We start from the raw sequence: 24,086 nt of genomic DNA, 5'->3' as shown, positions 1-24,086 counted from the left end.
AAAAAAAAAAAAAAAAAAAAAAGTCACCACATATCTCACTTAGGACAAGTGATATTTCCAATGGGACTTAGGAGCTGTGTGCCAAGGCAGGGGCAGACCCCTACCCCCATACCTATATTACTTTATAACAGGCATTTCAAATTGAAGCTCTAGAAGGGAATAATTTACCCCTGGAGCCCAGACTAGTATATACAACAAGCATTTAATAAGTACTTGAACAAACAGGTTAATAAAAACCACTCTTCCTGGTCACTCTTTCTTTTCGTTGCCCTTCTAAGATCAGGTTTTGGTTTTTGTTTGTCTGGGGGAACTGTTTCTTTTTTGCCAACTCTTCCATTACTCCTTGTCAGCCCTGGGCACAAAACAACAGCAAGATGAATACTTTCTGCACCCTTGAATGTGACATGTTGGCATGGGCTGAGGGCACACTGTCCTCAGACTTTCAACACGTGCTAAGTGGATGTCTATTATGTGCAGAAGTATCTTAGAGACCCCAGAGCACATGGGAGAAAGCAGCAGAGGGGTGGGCCTAGACAGTGACTGCAGTGAAGGCTGAGTGAAGAAATGAGAGAAAAGAGCCAAGCAGCACACACTGTAACCTAGTACTCAGGTGGCTGGAGCAAGCCTGGGCTACCTAACAGCAAAACCTTGACTCAAGTGGTCCCCTCCCCCATCCCACCCCCAGGTAAGGACTGTATGGAAAAAGTAATGATGTCACTATGAGTGAGGAATGTTCAGGATGCGGGGCAAGGTCTACGGTATCTAGAACAGAGTGAAAGAGCTAAAGAGGGGCAGAAGATGAGGGCAGAGAGACAAGCAGAAGTTTGTTCACACAGGACCCAATGGAGTTTATTAGGGATGTGTCAGGAAGTTATGCTTAAGTACAATACTGAATGGGATTCACCTCCCCGACCCCAAAGTTTTCTGAATGCTGGATCAGAAAACATGATCCTCCCTGTGCTGGGAACTGTATCAGGGGCATTTCATGCCTTATATTATTAACCAGTCATCATCAACAGTAGCTCTGAAATGCACAGACAGGGGTGGGAACAGTGGTTCACAACCCTAGGCCATCACTGCAGTGCTGTTAACTAACTTCCCAGCACTCAGTTTCCCTACCATCACATTAGCGTGGAACTATACAATTTGCCCAATGTCCTGTAACATTTACAGACTGTAAGTTCACTCATTTATTAAAAAATATTCATTGTGCCAGAAACTGTGCTAGTTGTGGAAGAAAAAACAGTACACAGAGTCCACGAGTAGGAGCTTGCAGTCGCATGGGCATCAGCTTGGATCAACCACCAATTCAGAGTGCTAAGTGCTGACAAAGTTTAGTAAGGTTGTGACTTCACAAAAGGGAACGGCTTGGGGAGACTTTAATACAGAAAGTTCAGGCTGTTGAGATGGCTCAGTGGTTAAGCCTGTGTACTGCTCTTCCAAAGGACCCGAGTTTGGTTTTAACAGCCAAGTTTGATAGCTCACAAAAACCTTTAGCTCTAGCTCCCAGGGACCCGATGCTTTCTTCTGGCCTCCTTGGATACCACACTCAATATATATACACACACACAACATTAAAAAAAATAATAATGGAAGTATTATTCAAATACAAAGGCTTGGTGGCCCGCACCTTTAATCCTAATACTCAGCAGGCAGAGGTGGGAGTTCCAGCCAGCTAGGGCCACATAGTGAGAGCCTTTCTCAAAAACAAACGAAACCACACAAAGTCCATATATAGCATCTATCACCGTGATCGTCGCTAACTACAGATACGTCTCAGTCCTGGCTAGACCACTAACCAGCTCTCCAGTCTCCGTCCTTTTTAGCGTTAATGTTTACATATCAACACAGCGTTTGCTGGGATCCTCAGTCTAATCGTACTGTTCAGTGTCTGCAAACAGTAAATCCTCCATAAGCGCCGGTGTACATTGTTCATCCCGAGCCCCGCAGCCCGCAGTCCCCACTGACCTTCTCGACCTTCTTCGGCCCCTTCACCAGCTCGTGCCTCTTGGGGATTGTGCCTCCGTCGCAACCCATCCCAAAGCCGAAGTCAGAAACCGTAGCAAAAAACGGGAAGCCTTAGCAAACACTAGAAGCCGTCGCTTCCGGGGTCTCTGGCGAAACCCTACCTACTTCCGGCGCTCCTTGATGACGCACACAGGCAGCGCGCGCGCGGCGATGGGGGCGGGGTCACGGCGCGAGGCTTTGATCAACACCAATTGCCTTGAAAGCGGTGTCTGGAGTTGGGCGTGGCTTCAGGGAGACGTGCTGGAGCATCCTTGGAGTGCGTCCACTTCAGGAAGGAAGGCCGTGGGCGGTCCCTTCCTTTTCTCTGTGAGCCCGTAAGCTTGGGCTTGAGGGAGGACTAGAGAACTTCTGTCGTGGTTGTCCCGAGGTCTGCGTCCCTTGCATTTTTGCAGACCAGGGCAAGCTTTGCTGTAAGTCTAAGGATGAGATGGACGGAACCTTTCTTTTCAGCTACTTCTCACGTATTTTAAATCCAGACCAAAAAAAAACAAAACAAAACAAAACAAAAAAAAACCCGACGGGGTGGGTGGTCCTGCTTGTGCACTATGAATGCAGATGCCTGTGGAGGCCTGAAGAGGGTGTGGATCTCCCTGGGACTGGAGTTGTATATGGTTGTGAGCGGCTGGGGTTCTGGGAATCCATCCTGTGATTGCTCAAAGAACAGCAGGCACTCTTAGCCACTGAGCAGCTCTCCACTCTGTATCCAGATGGTTTTTTTTTGGGGGGGGGGGGCAGAAGCTAGGGTTACAGTGTCTCCAACAAGCTTAGCGTAGCTACTTATCCCATTGTGCCAGTTACAGAGATTAGTGCAGGCAGAGAAAGAGGAGTGTGACCATATTGGGAAGAGAACAAATAAGGGGTTCAGTGACTCTCTAGTCTGTCTTTGGGGTACCAGCATGAGCTGTAGGCCCAGAGGAACAAGGGGCAAATGGCATGCACAAGTAAGTCCTGGGTTAGGTATGGCCTCCTTCATTTCTGTGTCTAAGCCAGCCTTGCAAGGTGGCCTGTCTGGAGCCCCTACTGCTTAAAAAGTGACCAGATAGTCTCAGAAGACCATCTTTCCTGCGTTTTCACCCTCACTTAGGGGAGTGCTATTTCCTCTGGGGCTCTGCTGATCCTGGGATCCTAGGTGGTTGCAGGCCTAGAAAAATGACTTACATCTGTGCCCTCAGCTTTATGAATTATGTTGAGTCCAAGGCTAGGCTGAGCCTTCATAGCATGGACTAGGGTCAGCCTAGGCAACAGAGTGAGACTGTTTTTAAAAAATCTGCCATGGATATGTTTCAGTTGTAAGTCATGTTTTTCTAGCATGTCATAAGTGCGTGTGCTGCACATACAGGAAAAAGAGATAACACTGAATACTCTCTACTTGGGGATGGCTCTTTCAAGGGAGAGAGTCACACTTAGGTGTCTTAACAGTAGTTATACATCTGATTTTGTGGCTTCTGAAGTTACATAGTTCAAAGGATGCAACTTGCCACAAAATGCAGAGATCAAGCAAAGGTTAAAAATTAAGTACAAAATTATGAGCTGGCTCTCTTAGTTTCCTGCCATGGGTGTGTTGCCCCGGTTTAGGATTGAGAGGAGTGTGATGGACCAGAGAAACCCAAAGACTCACAAGTAGTCTGTCCTTATGGAAACATAGTCTGTTGGTGATGGTAGTGTTTGGAATGGTCGAACTCCCTGTGTAGCCAAGGGTTATCTTGAAATTCTGATCCTCCTGCCTCTATCTCTTCAATGCTGGGATCACAAGTGTGCACCCAGTTATACAATGCAGGGCATGGCACTCAAGGCAGACGCTAGATCCAGTGACACAGATCCTCAGCACTTACATTGTTTTAACAGCCTTGGTGTTTTTGTTTGAGACACGGGTCTTACTAGGTAGTCTTGGCTGGCCTGGAACTGGCCCTGGAACTCATGGAGATATGGTTGTCTCTACCTCTTGAGTCCTGGGATTTAAGGGATGTACACCATGCCTGGCTTAATGTAGTTATTTAATGTATCTCCTTTAAAAGGAATATAGTTTCTGGGGCTGTGGTCACCGCCTCCTCCTCCTTCTCCTTCCTCCTCCTCCTCCTCCTCCTTCCTCCTCCTCCTCTTCCTCCTTCCTCTCTTCCTCCTCCTCCTCCTTCCTCTCTTCCTCCTCCTCCTCCTTCCTCTCTTCCTTCCTCCTCCTCTTCCTCTTTTTCCTCCTCCTCCTCTTCCTCCTTCCTCTCTTCCTCCTCCTCCTCCTCCTCCTTCCTCTCTTCCTTCCTCCTCCTCTTCCTCTTTTTCCTCCTCCTCCTCCTTCCTCTCTTCCTCCTCCTCCTCCTTCCTCTCCTTCTCCTCCTCCTGCTCTTCTTGAGACGGGGGCTTACTGTGTATCCCTGGCTGGCCTTGAACCTACAGAGTTCTATCTGTAAGCAAAAATGATTTGGTCAGTTATGATTCATTTCTCTCAGTGAAAAATTCGAACTAATTCTAGGTGAGAATTTCCCTGCTTCCTATGTCCCTTAAAAATTTCTTTTCTGTCTATCCTGCCTCAAAAACTATATATTAGAATTTTCAAAAGTCTTTAAAATTTATTTTTATTTTATGTGTATGAATGGTTTGCCAGCATGTATGTGTGTAGACTACAGCTCATGTGTGGAGGTGAGAGAGCAATTTATAGTGATGGTTCTGTCTTTCCACCATATGGATCCTGTGGATCGGCAAGCACCTTTATCTACTGATAAGTCTCACCCTCTGGCCCAAGAAGTTTTATATATATTATTTGTTTGGAGAGTGGTAGGTCCTATAATCCTACACATGGGAAGATGGTGCTTTTGAAGCTAGCCTGGGCTATACCATCTTTTTAAAAAATGTATTTGCCCCAAAATGGATACACGACACCCAGTGCTTGTCACACTGGAAGCTGGCTCAGTGGGTCATCACCGCTTCCATCCCCTCGGTGGAGTGGAACAGTTGAAGCCAGGTTGCTGTCACCACCACCCACTGTTTCCTCTTTCTCATAGAGGAAACGGTACAGAATGGTGGATATTAGAAAAACCATATTCAACAAGAAGTCTCCAAAAGCTGAGAAAACACATTCAATTCTAAAGCCTGGCAGCCTTCTGAAATGAGTCTGGGCGGGCTCACCGCCATCTTTGCAAAAAGGGAAGGGGAAGCTTCTGCAGCCAAGAGCAGGATTTTCCATGAGGTTTGCTCTTTGTGACAAGGGTTTTCTTTGCGGGCTTTGTAGGGTCTCACATAGTGCAGGCGGGCCTCAAACTGACCTTGAAACCCTGAGGATCCTTCCCCTCTCCGCATGTGAGGTGCTGGAGACGAAGCCAGGGCTTCCTCCATGCATGCATGCACACACTGGAGCGACTTACCCGAATCTCTTGACAACAGTTCTTGGATTGAACACAACTCAAGAAATTTAAAAATATGAAAAGCTGTACCAGGTCACAGGTTGCTAGGCTGTCTGTCACTGGGGAAAGGCGGGGTCCAAGTCGATGAGGCATTAGGACAGCGCTGAGCCAAAGAACCAGTGCAAACAGATGCTGTTGTCATTGAGTGATGGACTGTACCCTTTGATTCCCTGTGGCAGTCCCTGCTTCCAGCTACATCCCATCCCTGCGTCTAGCTGCCTCTCCAACCTTGCGGTGGGTGTCTTCCACTTCTGCATATCTGAGCAGACCATGTGGCATTCTGTTCTGAGTTATCTTCTCAAGGATGCTGCTGCTGACAACCTTAAGAGATAGTTTCTTCCTTGAGATTGCAAAGCAGAAATTATTTTTGCTAAAGAAATCCATCCATCCATCCATCCATCTACCGATAGACACCTATTATTTTTTGACAGGGGATCATTGTATAGCCCTGAGTAGCTTGTAACTTGTTATGTGTGCCAGGCTGACCTCAAATTCACAGATTTATCTACAGATAGATGTGTCTATATCTATAGATATCTATATATCTAGATGTAGGTGTAATCTTTTTTGGGGGTGTGGGGGTTCAAGACAGGGTTTATTTATGTAGCCCTGGCTGTCTTGGAACTTGCTCTTTAGATCAGGCTGGCTTCAAACTCATAAGAGATCCACCTGCCTCTGCCTCCAGAGCTCTGGGATTAAAGGTGTGTGCTGCCGCCACCACCACCACCCAGCAGGTGTGTGTGTGTGTGTGTGTGTGTACACATACATATATATGTATATATATACATACATATGTATTTTTAAATTAATAATATATATTTTAAAATTTTACAAAATCTTAACTACATAACCCTGGCTGGCCTCAACTTGCAGCAATCCTCTTGCCTCTGCTTCCCAAGTGCCACCTACTGAAAATCAGATAGACAGTGGTCAGAGACACAGCTGCACTAGCTATGCTCAAGGTCTGTTGTAAAAGACAAGACATTCCTAAGTAAAGAGCTCTCTGGCTCTGATACAGACCTGTTGTGTCCAGCCTTCATGTGAGCCCACCTCTACATCCTGCCTTGGGGCTAAAGGGACATGGATCAATCAGTCATGTGAAAGTGAGCGCCAGGTGCTTTTGATGCTGGCCACCCTTGTCTCTAGGCAGATGTAGGTCTATGCAGTGTGCCTGGCTACCATGCTTGGGAGAGCCAGCTTCAAGGGCGGCTCTAGATCAGCACATGGCTAAGCATGGCACTGTGTACTTAAACTACACATACAGCATGATTCAGCCTAACCATCTGCTTTCCTCTAGATGGTGGCTCATACCTCTAATCCCAGAGCTTGGAAAGCAGAGGCAGGAGGATCTCTGTGAGTTCAAGGCCAGCCCTGTCTACAGAGTTGAGTTCCAGGACAGCCAAGGCTACACAGAGAAACCTTGTCTCAAAAAAAAAAAAAAAAAAAAAAAAAAAAAAAAAAGAAAGAAAGAAAGAAAAAAAGAAAACATGAGGCATAGGTGGTTTGAGTGTGACTGTCCTGGGTCCTGTAAGTCCCTTTGTGACTATGATGTCACAGGGTTACTTGAGACCCCCCCCCCCAATAGCCTTTTCTCCCATCTTTATTTCTGCACCCAGAATTGGCAGGAGTAATCCTTAGATGCATCACACTGCCACACAGGGCCAGTGCTTAGGGTTACTGGAGTGTGGGTATGTTTGTGTGTGTGTGTGTGTGTGTGTGTGTAAAGCAGTGAAAAATGTGTGAATGTGAGAGGAAGAATAGGAGGATGTGTGGAGGAGATGTGTCTGTGAGATAGTGTGGGTGTATGAGTAATTGTATTAATTTAAGTATATGTCTGTGCATGTATGGGAAGGTTATTCACACTATTGGGACAGGCACCTGACTTAAGGGAGTATAAACAAAAGAAGTCCCTCTCCTCTGGTCATAATCCCCGGTGGCCACTTTGCCACGACAAGAGTTGACTCACAAGAGTGTGGACCTGAGAACTTCCTTGGCACCATTGGAGGCCCTGTGACCAGTTTGCTCCAGGTTGTCTTAAGAGCCCAGCATTTTCCTTAGCCTTTGCTAAGATGGAGTAGACACAGCAGGATCCTAACAGGTGAGATACCCCACCTCCACCCCAGGCCCCCAGGGGACTGAGTCTAAGCCTCACAAGGGGACCCTTGTTTTAGGGTCTTGAGATGGCAGCTGCTAGAGGCAATGGCTTCTTGTCTGTTTGCTCGGCACAGAGTCCCCAATTGCTCCCTTTTCCACCCCTTCTCCCTACCACCCCAGCCACTCCCCTCTGCCACCTCTGTTTTGTTTTCTTGAGAGAAGGTTCCATGTAGTCCAGGCTGCCTTTGAACTTCTTATCTTCCTGCTTACCTTCCAAGTACTGGAATTACAGATGTATACCACTATTTCTAGCTCTACACTCAACATTTTAAATTTTTTGTTATTTACTTACATACATATAGCTGGGCAGTGGTCGTGGTCCACACACTTGATCCCATTGCTTAGGTGGCAGAGGCAGGTGGATCTCTGTCAGTCTGAGGCGAGCCCGCTCTACAGCCGGGGCTACACAGAGGAACCCTTTCTTGGAAAAACAAACTCTGTACTGGCTGGGTTTGTGTGTCAGCTTGACACACGCTGGAGTTATCACAGAGAAGGAGCCTCCCTTGAGGAAATGCCTCCATGAGATCCAGCTGGAAGGCAGTTTCTCAATTAGTGATCAAGGGTGGGAGGACTCAGCCCATTGTGGGTGGTGCTATCTCTGGGCTGGTAGTCCTGGGTTATAAGAAAGCAAGCTGAGCAAGCCAGGGTAAGCTAGCAAGTAAGGAACATCCCTCCATGGCCTCTGCATCAGCTCCTGCTTCCTGACATCCTTGAATCCCAGTTCCGACTTCCTTTGGTGATGAACATCAATGTAGAAGTGTAAGGTGAATAAACCCTTTCCTCCCCAGCTTGCTTCTTGGTCATGATATTTTATGCAGGAATAGAAACCTTGACTAAGACACACACACTCCCTAGCCCCAGCCTGTGTGTGTGTGTGTGTGTACACGTATATACATAGTGTTGCACGTGCATGCAGCATATGTACAGGTACCCTCAGAACCCAGAAGACATTAGATCTCCTGGAGCTGTGGTTGCAAGCAGTTGTGAGCTGCCCACTGAAGGTGCTAAGCTCTGAACTCAGGTCCTCTGGAAGAGCAGGAAGTGCTTTCTGGCCCCTATGCCAACATTTTAAAAAAGGATTTATGCTTTTTCCATGTGCATGAGTGTTTTCATGTATGAATATGTATGCATGTATGTTTGTATGTACGTGCATATGCATGTATGTATGTATTGTGCCACTCTTACATTTGCTGTCTAAGGAGCTAATAGAGTTGCACATGACTGAGATCTTCCGTGAGAGTAACAAGTCCTAACCACTGAGCTGTCTCTCCAGTCAGTATTTTAATGTGCCCACATTAACAGAAGATAAACAGAAGTTGGACTTGGCTCCTCTGCAGGAGACACAACCTGAGGACAGTTTCTTCTGTGAAGGTGTCATGAGGAGGGACAGGGACCCTCCCATGGCAGGAACTGTAAGATAGCCATGGTAACAGGAGGTGAAAGGAAGTGGTTTGCATGAGAGGAGCTTGGTAACACTTCCACAGCTGTGACCAACTGTGGTGTCGTCTGCATGCCATGTCTTCCTGACCCACTCCGGGAACATGCCAATGGTGGTTTTGCCTTCCAGTCCAGACCGACATATACAAACTTGCACAGTCCCTGCAGATGCGTTCAAAGTGGTGGTGTCTTTAACAAACACTTCACTTTGGTTCCAGCACTCAGGTGACACGGCTCAGAGACTCAAAGAAAGAACTGCTGTCAGCCTACTCATGTGTTTTAAGTTTTTAATTACAAATTTCATTTTATTTTGTGCATGGATGTCCAAAGACAGTTATCAGGAGTCACTTCTCTCCTTCTACCACATGGGTCTTCAGGAAATCAAGATTGAGTGTAGGTTCCTCTACCTCCTGAGCCATCTCTCAGGACCTTGCAAATGTGTTTAAACCCATGAGTATAGATAAATAATATAACAGATTTGAGACTAGTGAAATATAAACCTAATCTAATTGAGCAGGGAAACACATCAATACAGGATTTGAAATACAAAATAAGTTAGTAGGGGACCCAACAGAGCACTTAACCATCCCTTCCTACAGAGCACATGACCATCACCTTCAGGATGAAGTAACAGCAAAGATACATTTGGGGGGAGTAGGGGTCAAAGTTCATGGCAATACAGGCTTAGCATTTGTGGAACCCTAGATTCAGTTTCTAGCAACATATGCACATGCACACACGTGTGCACACACAGTTTGTATACATCTCACAGTATTAATCTAAAACAACTGATAAAAAAGGCAAACTCATTACTTTTGGAAAGGCTTTAAAAAATAGGTCCTCACTCTATAGCCTCTGGCTTGGAGCTCACTGTGGACTAGTCTGGTCACATTAGGGTCTGTCTGTCTGCTTCTGCTTCCTAGTGCTAAGCTTAAAGGTGTATGACACCAGTCCCTGCACTTTCCTAATGAATCCAACAGGAGTCAATCCTTTGGGGGATAAAGTTCTTTTCTCCTCTTGCATTCTTGCTCTGCCAAAGTTTCTTTTCTCACTAGCAGCCAAGAGGCTGCAGATGTTCTTTGTCCCTTTGTCTGTCTTCCCAATGAGACGGTGCCTCTGTGAGGTCAGAGCCTGTGACACGCTGCTGTCTCTTCAGCCCCTTGACTCTTCGATGCTGCCTGATAAGTGTAGAATGACTGTAAACCACACACACATGTGACTGATATGAAACATGGCTTCTACAATGCCACTTCCCCTGTGGACACTGTATACCTCTGCTCAGTGAGTTCAGTATCTCAAGGTCCCGACTTGTCACCTGCCTCTCTTTCTTGACCTCTTCGTGGTCAGCCAGTGTCCTTCAGAGGCTTAGCCACTTACTAACACCAGCTCTGAGACCCGTGGCAGTTTCAGCCATTCCGATTGGCTTTTCCACAGAACAGAGTGGTGGGAATGAAACAGGCCAGGAGCTGACGTTCGTAGGCTTCACTCCAATGTGTCTCTGAACTTCCGAGAGTAATGTTCTAACTTCTCCACCTCTGACTGGAGGAGGCTCAGGGCACTGGAGCTCGGGTACTGGATTACTGCACTTTTGGTGGCCAGCGCCAGGTCCTTGAGCAGTCCGCACAGGTGACTGCTACCACACAGGATCTCATTGCGTTCATCTTTCTCCTGGGTCTCACTGCACAGCGTGTCCACCAGCTTCTGCCCGACTGTGATGACCAGCTTGCTCTGAGTGATGAAGACCTCGGGGGGCTGGCTGTTGCTGAGGCTGCTGGCAAAGACACCGATGGCTTTGAAGAGTGCTCCGAAATAGAGCCTGCTGTGCTCAGACAGGCGGATCTTCCTCTCTGTGTTCTGCCCACTGGGCGATGGAGAGGTAAGAGAGGTAGGACTCTAGAGAAGAGGAAGGAGAAAGTAAGGACTAGAGCAGCCAGCAGGGTGCTGGTTGTCTTTCCTCTCCAGTCTTGGCTCAATTTGCAGGAATCCTTATAAGAAATAGCACATTTGTTAAGGAAATGCAGAGCTGGCTGTGACATTTGTCTAACAATTGAATGTTAGAATTGAATTGCTTTCTTGTGTTTTGTTTTGTTGAGACACAGTTTCTCTGTGTAACCCTGCCTGTCCTGGAACTCACAGAAATCTGCCTCTACCTCCCAAGTGCTGGGATTGAAGCCATGCCACTTGAATATTAATGTTTTCCAAGTACTGTTCTGAAGGCAACTGTATGTATTCTTGTGTTATAGATTACAACTCAGTTGTGTGTGTAATTTTACTCAGCCAGCTCTGTAACACATAAGAAACACATTTTAACACATCAATTTGTAACTTTCAAGCGTTCAAGGGATGAGGAACCAGGTGTTCTCTCCACTCTTTGGAGACAGAAGGAAGCAGGCTCATTCAAGGCTAGCCTGACCTATGGAGTGAGCCCCGTTTTTTCAGGCAGAGAGTAGAACCAATCAGACAGACATTGCATCATGAGCATCTTGGCTTGAAAATTAAGAATGTGGGCTGGCGAGATGGCTCAGCAGGTAAGAGCACTGACTGCTATTCCGAAGGTCCTGAGTTTGGATCCCAGCAACTACATGGTGGCTCACAACCATCCATAATGAGATCTGACTCCCTCTTCTGGTGCGTCTGAAGACAGCTACAGTATATTATGCCAGAGTGAGTGGGCAGAGCAAGTGAAGCCGGCAGAGGTCCTGAGTTTAATTCTCAGCAGCCACACACATGATGGCTCACAGCCATCTGTACAGCTACAATGTACTCATATATATAAAATAAAAATAAATCTTTTAAAAAAAAGAAAATTAAGAATGTACCTGGGTCAGGAATTGGGAAGGAAGCTGTCATCTCTTAATGAGGGACTGCTGTGAGCTGTAGGCAGTCAGCAGGCAGGGGCCCTGGGATGCAGAATGGTGCATCCCACACATGGAGGCAGGGAGGAAGCCCCATTAGTATGAAATAACACTGTGCAGATGGGAGCCCTGGACCAGCCCCATCACCATCTACTCTTATTGGGGATGCAGATTCTCAGCCTCTGTCCAGACCCAAGAGATCAGAAACTGAGATTTGTAGGAATTCAAGACATTCCTTATGTGGGGCAAAACCGTGTGACCATCAGCAGGAAAGAGCCAAAGCTGAGTGCTAAGGTGCCCCGGTTGTTGATCTGGCTCACTGCAGCTCAGCAGCTCTGCAACCTTCATCTCTTATCCTCTCAATGTTGTCTGGGTTCTTACTTGGGTTTTAAATGGATTCACTGCTTATGCTTATGTGTGATGTGTGTGTGTGTGTGTGTGTGTGTGTGTGTAGTGCATCGTGCATGTATGTAGATGTACAAATATTGCTATGCATATACATTCAGAAGCCAAAATACGGTGTCGGGTTTCTTCTCCAGTCTTTCCCTGTCTCACTGCCTTGAGATAGGGTCTCTCAGAAAACTGGAAGGTCCCCATTTTGGCTTGGCTTCTTGGCCAGTAAGCTCCCAGAATCTGTCTCTCCCCACCCTCAGTACTGGGGTTACAGGCACATGGGAGCCAGCCATGCCTGGCTATTTTACACGGGTGCTGGGGATTTGAACTCAGGTCTGCATGCATGCATAGCAAGCGCTCTTACTACTGAGCTATCTCCCTAGCTCTGGACTCAATGTTCATACTTCATTTAATTTAGAGGAAACATTTAAAGTTGATAAACGGAAAATTGCCTTCTGCCACAAATAGAAGACAGCCAATAAAGACAAACAGTGATAACATCTTTGGTTTAAAAGACGTTGATCAAGTGTCAAAGATACCATGAAGATACCTAACCCCTGAACCAAAATGCTGTACTGTGCACATCATCAGAGACATGCAGGGGTGCCAGGTGGGGGCGGGGAGCTCAGTGGTGGTCTTTGCCTGCCTTGCACAGAGCCCTAGATCCAATTCCAAATACAAAGAAAGGAAAGAGGGAGAGGGACAATTGTCACAGGATGATCGACAATGTCATTAAATGCCATGTTGACACTACTTGTGATAAATCTGAACAACACCTGACTTTTTTCCCCTGATACTCAGGGGCTGATGCTCCACCCTGGGTGTCCAGGTTTCTTTCCACTAGTAAAGAAAGCAAAAGACAGATGGAGGCCTTGAACATGGAGTAGGCTGTAACACTGAATTTTCATATCCAAGGAGAGCTTTCTCGGGCAAAGTCACACTCATCAGAGCACTGGGGAGCATTTGGGGAGCACTTGGGGAGCACTGAGGGAGCGCTTGGGGAGCACTTGGGGAGCACTTGGGGAGCGCTTGGGGAGCACTTAGGGAGCACTTGGGGAGCGCTTGGGGAGCACTTGGGGAGCGCTTGGGGAGCACTTAGGGAGCACTCAGGCTTACCGTGCCATGGAGGTCTGTGTCTCCGTTTGACTTTCCTTCCATGGTAGGCTTTCCTTTCTCTTGTAGGTTATGTGACTTCTGAAAAAAATTAAATCTTCAAATTATTAATTTGAATAGCTTTCAGACTTCGATGGCTGCTCAAGTTCACTTTTTTTGTTTCACTTTTATGGTTGGTGGTTTTTGTGCCCCCCCCCAACATCCCCTCAAGATCTTGCTGGGTAGCCTAGATTAGCCTGGAACTCCCCACCTCCTTCCTCAGCTTCCTGAGTACAGAGGTTACAGGCATGACCACCATGCCCCGCTTTAAAACTTTACTCTTAAATATGAAATTTTGTTCATGATTCTGCCTACTGATGCATTTATTGGCTTTGGTGGCCAAGGGCTGCATCCTGCCTGCCAGGATAGCCCGACAGGACGGAAATGAACAACCATCAACTTTCTAGAATGTGTCAATGCTTCTCTAGCAGCAGGAACCTCTGAAGGAGCTAGGACGGTCACTTGCTGGGCTACTTGAGAATGTCTGAACTCAGGTGTCTCCTTGTGGAGTCCAAGGGCAGCCAGCCAGAGAAATGCTTCTCGGGTACCTGGAGCTGCAGGCTGCTCAGTCTAGCCTCGAGAAGAATGGGTGTTCTCCTCCAACTCTGAGAAACTAAGACTCCAAGCTGGAAACATGGAGAAATCTGGCAGACAGCAGCACAGGCCTGCGACTCCAGCATCCTGGGAGGTGCGCTGGCCTCATGTCAACTCGACATGAGCTAGAGTCATTGGAGAGGAGGGAGCCCAACTGAGAAAATGCCCTCACAAGGTCGGGATGTAGGCAAGCCTGTTGGGTGTTTTCTAAATTAGTGATTGATGTGGGAGGGAGGGCCCCACCCACGGTGCCTCCTCTCTGGGTACCAAGTTCTATAAGAAAGCAGGCTGAGCAAGCCATGCAAGTACACCTCTCCATGGCCTCTGCCTCAGCTCTGCCTTCAGGGTCCATCCCTGCTTGAGCTCCTGTCCTGACTTCCTTCAGTGATGGACTGTGATGTGGAAGTGTAAGCCGAATAAATACACCCTTTCCTCCACAATTTGCTTTTGGTCATGGTGCTTTGTCATAGCAACAGAAACCCTAGCTAGGACAGGAGGGAGGCTAAGGCAGGAGGAACCCAAGTTCAAAGCTTGCCTGGGCAACTTGGGGAGACCCTGTCTCAAGATAAAGGGTAAGAGAGCTGTGCCTGTCATGGTGGCACATGCGTTCAGGAGGCAGGCACCGCTGGGGGTGGGGCAGTCGGAGGCCTGAGAGGTGGGGGAGGCAGAGGAGGCAGGGGAGACGGGGAGGCAGAGGAGGCAGGCTGGGGGCGGGGCAGTCGGAGGTCTGAGAGGCAGGGAAAGCAGGGGAGGCAGGCTGGGGGCGGGGCAGAAACAGCTGTGTCTCTGTGAGTTCCAGGTCAGCCTGGTGCATGTATATATATATATATATATATATATACATATATATATATATATATATATATACACACATATATATATATACATATATATATATATATTTATATGGTGAGTTCCAGGAGAGGGCCACAAAGTGAGACCCTGTCTCCCAAACAAACAAAGCCCAAACAATAATTAAAAAAAAAAAAAGATGGAGAGAGGCAGAGGCCAACACCGCACACCACACACCACACACTGTATGCACACACATACTCACAAAGAGCCAGGAGATAGTTCAATCAGTAAAGTGCTTTGCCAGTACAAGGACCTGGGCCCAACCACTGGAACCTGTGGAAAAGGTTGGGTATGGTGGCCCAAGCCTGTCTCTCCAGCGCTGGGAGGCAGAGGACGGCAGGTAGATCCCTAGGCGCTGCTGTCCAGCCAGCCTAGCCTACTCGGCCACTTCCAGGCCAGTGAGAGACACTGAGGAACAATACCCAGGCTTGTCCTCTGGCTTCCACACGCATGTGCAAGTGCACATTTCTACATGCGCACAGTGCCAGCATCTCCCTCGGTGATGACCCGAGGTCTGTTATCATTCACGTAACAGATGAAGTCCCCTGTGTACGGTCTGTCACTTTGACTTACCTGCCCACAGACTCTGTTTTTTCTTGCTAGCGCAAAGGAGTGCTCAGTTGCTGGTTGTGTGTTGAAGGGGCTGCTCTCTTGGTAGTACTCAGTTTCTCTTTGGGGAGACCAGATGCATCTTTCATACTTCAAGTCCATCTCTCCTTTCTCACAGTTCTGTTTAAAAAGCAGCTTCCCATTGGCAATGACCATGGAGGTAAACCTCTTGACGTCTTCTGGAACTATTCGTGCAATGGTGACGAACCTTTCCAGGTCATCCATGCTGTTTTGGACTTTGTCCGTCACGAGAACTTCCAGGGACCAATTGCAGCGGTCCAGGCTTCCCTTGGCATCCAGCAGTGTCTGGTAGGAGCTAGAGATTGTCTGGAGTTGATCTCTAATTCTAGCCTGAAGGTAGCTGTCTGTGAGATTGCAGGAGGTTCCACCGACCCCTTGAGCAAAATCCAGAAAGTCTCTTACGGATTCCTCTACGTGGTCAGCGGCCCTGCGGATTCTGTTGATGTTGGTTTCCAAGGAGTCCTTGAACCTCCAAGTCCTGCTTACAAAGAAGAGCAGGCCCGCCGCCGAGCTGGCCACTTTGTGTTGCAGAGACACTGCCGTCTCCTTTGCAAAGTCCACGTCCATCCATAGCTCCTTGACGGAGTCCTCTGAGGAGGAGCCATGGGAGGAGTCCGTGGATATGGAAGAGCAGGAAGACACCACGCTAGCCCCGCTGTCTGAGCTGGCAACAGATAATCGGTCCAAGTCAGGAGACAGGAAACATGTCTGTCTGGAGATCCAAGGGGAATTCTCTGGAGCCTCTCTGCGTCTCTCCAGCTCCTTTCCAGCCAGAGCCACACCCTGCGTGGCTTTAGGGGTGTTATGAGACACACCCTGCGTGGCTTTAGGGGTGTCGTAAATGTTAGGCTGGGTGCTCTGTTGCTCCACTCTGGGAATGAGAAACCTGGAAGGGACCTTGTAGCTGCCGCCTGCCTCAGAAGGAAGTGGGTCCCTGGGCTTCGGGAAGGCATAGGCAGGTTCTTCTGGGAGGATGCTTTCTTTCTGCACAGCGCTCCCCGGCTGTGGGGAGAGGGCCCTAGCTCCAGTGCGGACAGCAGTGGAGCCTGGAACGGTACTGGACCCCGATTCTTTGGTGAAGCTGGTTGTGGAAACATTTCTGACATCGGCCTTTTCCAGCAGCGCTGGAGTGTCACGCATCCATTCTGACTTCTGAGGGCTGGATAGTGGGTTATCTTGTCTGAAGGCCATTGTTGGTGCCAGCGTAACACCCTGTCCCTGGGTGGAAAACACACAAAGTTGCCCCAGGTTACTAACAATCAAATGAAAATCTGACAGGCCCTTGACATCTGAGCACCACTGTTTTGCTCAGGTTCTCCCGCCCCCCACCCCACATTGCTCCTGTCACTCAAGGGCTCTCCCGGTCTGTCTTTGCCCTCTGTTAAACCTCCTTTCTCCTCACTTCCACAGCCACCCATCTCTGTCTGCACATTCATGGTGGTTTGAACGAGAATAGCCCCCATGGGCTCCTATGTTCGAATGCTTGGTTCCCAGTTGGCCACACTGTCTGGGAGGACTGGCCATGACCCTGTTGGAGGAGATAGGTCACAAGGTAAGGCTTTCTCCCACCATCCCCTGTGCGCTCTCTGCCCCGCTCTTCCCACCCCCACCCCCCCTCCCCCACCCTCACCCCCCCACCCCCGCCTATGGTTCAAAATGTAAGCTCTCAACTGTTCCTGCTGCTATGCCTTTGTTAATGCCACTCCAGGAGCCACAGCCCCAGTGGACTGCTGTACTTTATAAATTACCTTGGTCATGGCGTTTCGTCACAGCAAAGGAACTAATAGCACACCTGTGTTCCCAAATTGCTTTTCTTCCTCTCAGTTCTGAAGACCCACCCGCACCCCTGTGTCGCCCTCACTTGTTCTCTCAGTTCTGAAAACCCACCCGCACCCCTGTGTCACCCTCACTTGTTCTGTGCTTCTGCCAGGCCTTTAGCCTTTTCTTTTGCATCTAACAAACTACCACACGCCACTCATGATACTGTTGAAACGCACCAATATCAGATGATTCCCCCAATCGCACAGCCTGGGCCTGGAGCATGCCCGTGGGACACATGATAGAAATGCTCACGAGGAGCCTCAAATGATGTCCCTCTATATGAAGGTAAGTGTGAGTTAGTGCATGTCTATGTGATCTCTCCATACCACCCACCCAGCTTTTCCTCTGTGTGTTATACACATTACCTCATAGAATATTCCAGAACATCTGTAGTAAGAATGCAGGCATGGGGAAGTTAAATGACATATCCAAACCACCTCTCTCTCTCTTTCTCTTTCTCTCCCTCCCACCTTCTCTCTCTCTTTCTGTGTGTGTGTGTGTGTGTGTGTGGAGGCCAGAGATGTACATTAGACATCTTCTTCCTCTGTCACCTTTCACCTTGTTTTTAGAGACAGGGTCTCTCATTGAATTTAAAACTTACTAGACTTGTTGGTCCACCAGCTCTAGCAATCCCCCTGCCTCCATCTCCATAGTTCTGGAACTCCTGGCTTATGCCCAGAACTTTAAATATTGTTTTTATGTGTATGGGTTTTTTGACTGCATGTATGTGTATGTGTGTGTGTGTATGTGTTTGTGTGTGTACATGTGTGTGTGCACCCTGCTGATGGAAGCTAGAAGCTAGAAGCGAGCATCAGATCCCCCAGACTGGAGTTGTAGATGGTTGTAAGCAGCCATGTGGATGCTGGGAATTTGGGATTTAAAGAACAGCAATGTTTTAGCCAACTCTCCAGCTCCACTTTTTAAAAAGATGTGAGCACAGGGGATCCAAACCCACATCCTCATACTTGCAAGATAAATGCTCACCAACAGAGCTATCCCCCTACCCTGTCGATCTAGTCCTGAATACCAGGGCAAGGAGGGATTTCACTTCCAGTGCAATAGAGTTGGTTAAGGGGATCATGCACCTGACTTTCAGTCAAGTGCCACAGTTTGAACTTGGAATGTTCCTCGATGTTGAGGGCTTGGTCCTTAGCCTATGCTGCTGATAGAAGGTAATGAGACCTTTGGGAGGTAAGGCCTCGTAGAAGGCAGTTGAGCCATCAGCTTGAGGGGATACTAGGACTCCAGCCTTCTCCTCTCTTTTCTCCTTGCTCCCTACCCTCCATAGAGCAGGCATCTTCTTCCATCCTCTGCTCTCTCTGAGATGTACCACTGCATGTCACAGCTTCCAAAGCGACCAGCCAACCAACCGTGAACTCTGAAACAGTGACCCTTCCCTCTCCATATGTTGTGTTTCATCACAGCAGCAGAAAGAGGACAGTCCATCTAACTGATAAAGCATCCCAGAGGAACGCTTAGTCCCCTGGCTCCCCATCCTTGCTCTGTTGGTACTCACACTTGCCTGGCTGGTGGAGGAGTGGAGCAGAGCCTTCTGGGAGCTGGTGGGTATGTCATAGAACTGCTGCTTCTCCGGCCTCTAGGGAAAGACCACGAAGAAGGACAGCTTTAACTTCTCTTTCCAAAGGATTTCCTGCACAATGTCCACACGTTCAGTGTTTTCTCCAATGAAAGACACAAATCCCTTAACACTTTGGGGCTTGTAGTCATGGTTCTCTCTCTCTCTCTCTCTCTCTCTCTCTCCCTCTCTCTCTCTCTCTCTCTCTCTCTGTGTGTGTGTGTGTGTGTATGCATGTATGTTATTATAGGTGTGTTCAACCACCAACTTTAACTCTGCCCTTTTAGCTAAAATTAACTCTGTCTCTCTGTCTGTCACTGTCTCACTGTCTGTCTGTCTGTGTGTGTGTGTGTGTGTGTGTGTGTGTGTCTAAGCATGGGCATATATGTACTAGGACCCATGTGTGGGGCTGGGACCACAATCTTCTGCCTTGTCTGAGTCTCTTGTTCACTTCTTTTGCTACCTGGCCCTACTGCAGATTCTCCTGTCTCCACCTCCCATTTTATCATAGAAACCCTGGGCTCAGAGCCTTAGTACTGTGTCTGGCTTTGTGTGGGTTCTGGGATCCACACTCAGGTCTTCACACACCCATAGCATAAACCCTTTATCTACGGTGCTGCTTCTCTGACCCTGAGGCTTTTAAGCATTATATAATGATTGTACATAATAATGAGTTCCATTATGATGATGGACTTTAAATGGTGCGATCTTAGCTGAAGGGGGGGGGTGCGGTGGAGGGATACAAGCACGGATACATTGTAGCTGTCACCAGAATAAACACTGGCAGCTTGTCTTGAGGGAGTCAGCCTTCAGAATGAAGGAAGCTGCAAAGGCCAATAACGTGGAGAACCCAGAGACTGGGCCCCAACCCAGGGTGGGGCAGGGTTGCAGGGTGACACTCACCTCAAGGCTCGAGGAGACATGCCTCTGGACAGGCACGTCATACACCTGGGAAGGAAGCGTCGGCAACGAGGCCCTCGTTGGTCTGGGAAGCACACAGAGAGCCTTGGAGAGAAAGGGAACAGAGTCAAGATACCCCAAATCATGGGCAAAGTTACCTTCCGGACATCAAAGATGGCCACCGAGCGTTTGTCTGCACTAGCAGGTGGATCCACCCTTGAGGCTGTGAGGCTGAGGATGGTGTGAATGCAGCCCAACACACAATCTAAATGAATGTAAAATATAAGATTTTTTGCAAGCTTTAAAATCTTGATTATACAATTCTCAAGCATGAACTCTGTAAATGACAACATCATGTTGCAGTTAGAAGTCCCTGTAAGAAACACGGGACGTTTACAAGTAGGGCCCGTGGGGATGAGCATGCCTTCCTTACAAGGTGGGCCGCAGTGCCTACATCAGATTCGTCTGGGAGTGGCTTAGAATATGGATTCTTGGTGTGCATGCCTGGTGAATCTGGTGAGAGCAGGCCCTGGGAGCCTGCAGGAGAGACAAAATTGTCTCATGATTAGACGCTAGCCTCAGACAACCCAGGAAACCAACAATGAGCTTAAATCCCTATCTTTTTGTCTCCATATCCCAAGGGCTAGGATTACAGGCATGTACCACACTACACCCATGATGCTGGGGATCAAACCGAGGGCTTAACGAGTGCTTCACGGATGCTAGACAGGCACGCTGCCAACTGAGCTACACTTCCAGCCCTGCTGTGTTCTGTTGTTGTGTGGCTTTGCTTTATTTTGTTTTAATAGGCTGAAGAATACTTGTTGCCAGGACTCCGGTCCAAAGGAAAGGGGAAACAGGACTAGTCCTACCCAGACCACAGGCTGAGGAGTGAGGCAAGAGAGGAAAGAGTCAAGCTACTGAGAGCCCCAGACACCGCGTAGGGCACTCTCCAAGCAGGACCACTGAGATGGGGGTTCAGGACTTTAGTATGGAGGTAGGGTAGCAGATATAATCCAGGCTAGGAGCAGGATCTGAGGACCAGGCCAGAGTTCCTTCATTTATCACTGTCCCTAGGACCCAGCCTTGGAATGATTTGGTATGAAGGCACATAGCCCAGGACAGTGTCCTGCATAAAAACTCTCCTGGCCGCCCCTCAGCTTCAGTCACGGGCATGGATAAAGCCGCTGTGAAGCCGTATGGACCTGTCCAAGTACACACTGCAGCTGTCCCAAGGTCAAACCAGCCCGCTTTCTCTATAAGGCAACTGCTTTCTTATTCACAGCGGGCACGGCTCCCAGGAGCTGTACTTTCTAAAGTACTCTCCTAAAAAGGAAACGCCCACTCTTACCTGGAAACCTGAGTCATCCACATGGAGGAGCATACTTCTCCTTACAAGCTTGGAAAGAAGGTCTAGCCTCACATTCCACCTGTCTCCACTTTGTGGTTTCCGGGGATAGACCTTGCAGCCTAAGCTTGTGCTGACCTAATAAATCCCGCTTTTCCTTCAAATGACACATTGGCGAGTGCTTGTGAGATGTTTCCAGAACCCTGGGTTCAGCATCTTCTGAACTCTGGCTGCAGAGACGGCTCAGGCAGTCAAGAATCTGCCTTGCAGTCACCAGGTTTCAGTCCCCAGAGCCCATGCAAAAATCGCTGGGCTTGCCAGGCGATAGGCAGACACTTAATCTCGGCACTCGGGAGGCAGAGGCAGAAAGATCTCTGTGAATCTGAGGCCAGCCTGGTCTACAGAGTGAGTTCACATACAGCCAGGGCTACACGGATAAACCCTGCCTCAAACAAACAAACAAACAAACAAACAAACATTGCTGGGTATGGCTGCACCCACTTGTAACCTTAGCACCTGAGGAGGTGGGGCTCTCTTTGGCCCTCCAGGGCAAGTTCCAAGCAAGTGAGAGACCTTGTCTTAAAGAACGAGGTAGGGCTGGTGAGAAGGCTCACTCACTGGGTAAGGGCGCTCCCCACCAAGCCTGATGATTTGCGTTCAATCCCAGAATTTACCCAGTGGAAGGAGAGAACTAGAAATTCTAGCTCTAGTAAATCAAACTCCGACCTTCGTGTGCTGCTGTTGCAAGCGAGTGCCTCAAGTAAATGTAGGGGAGGGGGTTTCTGTTTGTTTTTGAGACAGAGCTCACTTATCTAGTCCCGGCTGGACTGGAACTTGCTCTATAGATCAGACAGGACGGCCTCAAGCCCTCGGAGATCCACTTGCATCTGCCTCTTTAGTGCTGGGATTAATGGCACGTCCTACCATGCTCTGCTTAAATGTTGCCTTAAAATAGCAAAACCCAACAAGGTAGACAACTTGATGTTGACCTCTGATCTCTACATGTCTATGCACACATTCACATCTATGCATACACATGTGCGTACACACCCATAAACACACGTGTGTGCGGCACGCACGCGCACACACACACACACACACACACATCTACATATTAGAAAAATCAAACCCTGGTTCTGTCCCTGGTGTCCTAGGCTGATTGGCCCAGGACCAAACTCATCAGTGATTGGTAAGATTGCCTGTTGGGTTAAATCCGCACCCAGCTCTCTCTGTCCCTCTGCAGACCTTTCTCAAGTCTCTCCTTGCTTAACACCTCAGGACTTCAGGCCTGTTTTATACAAATGGATGACTTTTTGCATCACACGTGACTGTAAGAACACCTACCGTCCACCCAGGGACTTTCCTGTGTGTGCCACTTCAAAAATGTCTCATGTTTCTTGGGAAAATGTTAAGTTCCAGATAGCAGTTAGGGAACAGGCCTGGGTGCTGTGGTTTCCAGAGGCAGAGGAGGCAATTCCAAACGAGTGTCAGCAAGAAATCAGTCCCCTTATAATTGAAATACCGAAGTGTCCCTTCTCAGAATGGAAATGAGTTCTGTATGTGGTTTTGTGTGTGCATGTGTGTTTAAGTGGTGTTTCCACATTAAATAAAGGAAGTTGGAACGGAAAGTAAAAGAAAATTCAGAAGAGTGGTTTTCCTAGGGGGAAGGCTCGGGCTTCTGGGAGCTGGTTTTGTTTTCTTCTTGTGGATCTAGTAGCTGAGCTATGCCTCCAGGGTCTGGAGAAGACAATTGACAAAAACTCTATAGAAAGAATAGCTTTGGGGGCCAGAGCGAGATGGCTCAGTGGCTGAAGGTGTTTGCTGCCAAGTTCGATGACCTGAGTTCAGTTCCTAGGACACATTGGGTAAAGTGAGAGAACAAACTTCCACAAGTTGTCCTCTGACCTCCGTAAACCTAAAATGTGATTTAAAAAAAAAGAGGAAAAACTTTTCTAAATAACCAAAGATATATGCTTTTAGAAAAAGAGAAGCTTCAGCCATGGTCACATAAAAAAGGCCACAGAGGACAGAGCTACCGAGGATAAAGGTCTGCCTTCAGAGAGTAAGGTGGACAGATGGACACAGACTGACTTGAAGGCTTTAGTTCCCACCCTGGCTTCACACTGGGATGGGCAGTTTGACCTCTCAGGAATCAATTTCATCTTGTGTAGAAAGGAGGGCTATTCTAATCCAAAGGCCCCCAGAGACATCTGCTGGATGGACACTCCTGATTCTGACACAGAGACGAAACTCTCATGACAACTTGAGAAAAATGGTACATTCCTGCCATCTTGGCTTTTCACGCTGGGCCACTCTGAACCTTGGAAACCTGGCACTGGTGTCAAAGGGGCCCATGACATGACCTTCTTCAGCTGTGGCTTGAGCCTGCACACTGCCACAGAAACAGCTCAAAGGGCTAGGTTAGGAATTGACTAATTCTACCTATTCCTGCTTGGGACACATTCTCTGGGCAGCCTCACATTCAGGGCTAAACGGCAGATGTCTGAGCAGGGGAGACATCCATGCGTGTCTTCATTCACAACCAATCGCTGACTGTTCTGAAGTGTCTGGCTCTTGTCTTTTTGTGGTAGAGGAAAATATTTAGAATCTAAAGGTACAGGCTGGGCAGTGGTGGCGCACGCCTTTAATCCCAGCACTTGGAAGGCAGAGGCAGGCGGATTTCTGAGTTCGAGGCCAATCTGGTCTACAGAGTGAGTTCCAGGACAGCCAGGGCTACACAGAGAAACCGTCTTGAAAAAACCTAAAATAAATAAATAAATAAATAAATAAATAAATAAATAAATAAAAAGAATCTAAGGGTACAGCTAGGAGCTGACCTTAGATGTTGTCAGTTCAATACTCTCCCAGCACATGAAGAAAGGGACAGAGGGTGCTGGAGAGTTTGTGATGCCCCAGATTGATAGTAGCTGCCTCTGAAGTCACGGGGGGGG

General features: G+C 48.1%; 2 protein-coding genes across 5 annotated transcripts in view; both read right to left on the bottom strand.

The window, feature by feature from the left end:
• The window catches only part of Rtf2 (replication termination factor 2), a 30,811-nt gene extending 28,669 nt beyond the window's left edge, over nt 1–2,142 (bottom strand). Inside the window, exon 1 of the mRNA XM_031372898.1 lies at nt 1,969–2,142. Within this exon, the coding sequence (XP_031228758.1) occupies nt 1,969–2,037 (69 nt within the window). The 5' untranslated portion in view covers nt 2,038–2,142. The remainder of the gene's footprint in view (nt 1–1,968) is intronic.
• A 7,142-nt stretch (nt 2,143–9,284) lies between these two features.
• The window catches only part of Cass4 (Cas scaffold protein family member 4), a 40,772-nt gene continuing 25,970 nt past the window's right edge, over nt 9,285–24,086 (bottom strand). For 2 of the 4 annotated variants that reach the window (XM_031372892.1, XM_031372895.1), the window contains exons 3-7: nt 19,791–19,892; nt 18,828–18,908; nt 15,434–16,708; nt 13,376–13,453; nt 9,285–10,904 (exon numbers count right to left, since the gene is read on the bottom strand). In XM_031372892.1, coding sequence (XP_031228752.1) covers nt 10,494–10,904; nt 13,376–13,453; nt 15,434–16,708; nt 18,828–18,908; nt 19,791–19,892 — 1,947 coding nt within the window. In that variant the 3' untranslated portion in view covers nt 9,285–10,493. The remainder of the gene's footprint in view (nt 10,905–13,375; nt 13,454–15,433; nt 16,709–18,827; nt 18,909–19,790; nt 19,893–24,086) is intronic. The other 2 variants (XM_031372893.1, XM_031372894.1) reach the window with 2 other exon arrangements.

Source organism: Mastomys coucha, unplaced genomic scaffold (genome assembly GCF_008632895.1).
Source record: "Mastomys coucha isolate ucsf_1 unplaced genomic scaffold, UCSF_Mcou_1 pScaffold15, whole genome shotgun sequence".
Taxonomy (NCBI): domain Eukaryota; kingdom Metazoa; phylum Chordata; class Mammalia; order Rodentia; family Muridae; genus Mastomys; species Mastomys coucha.
This window is presented reverse-complemented; position numbering and strand designations above follow the sequence as displayed.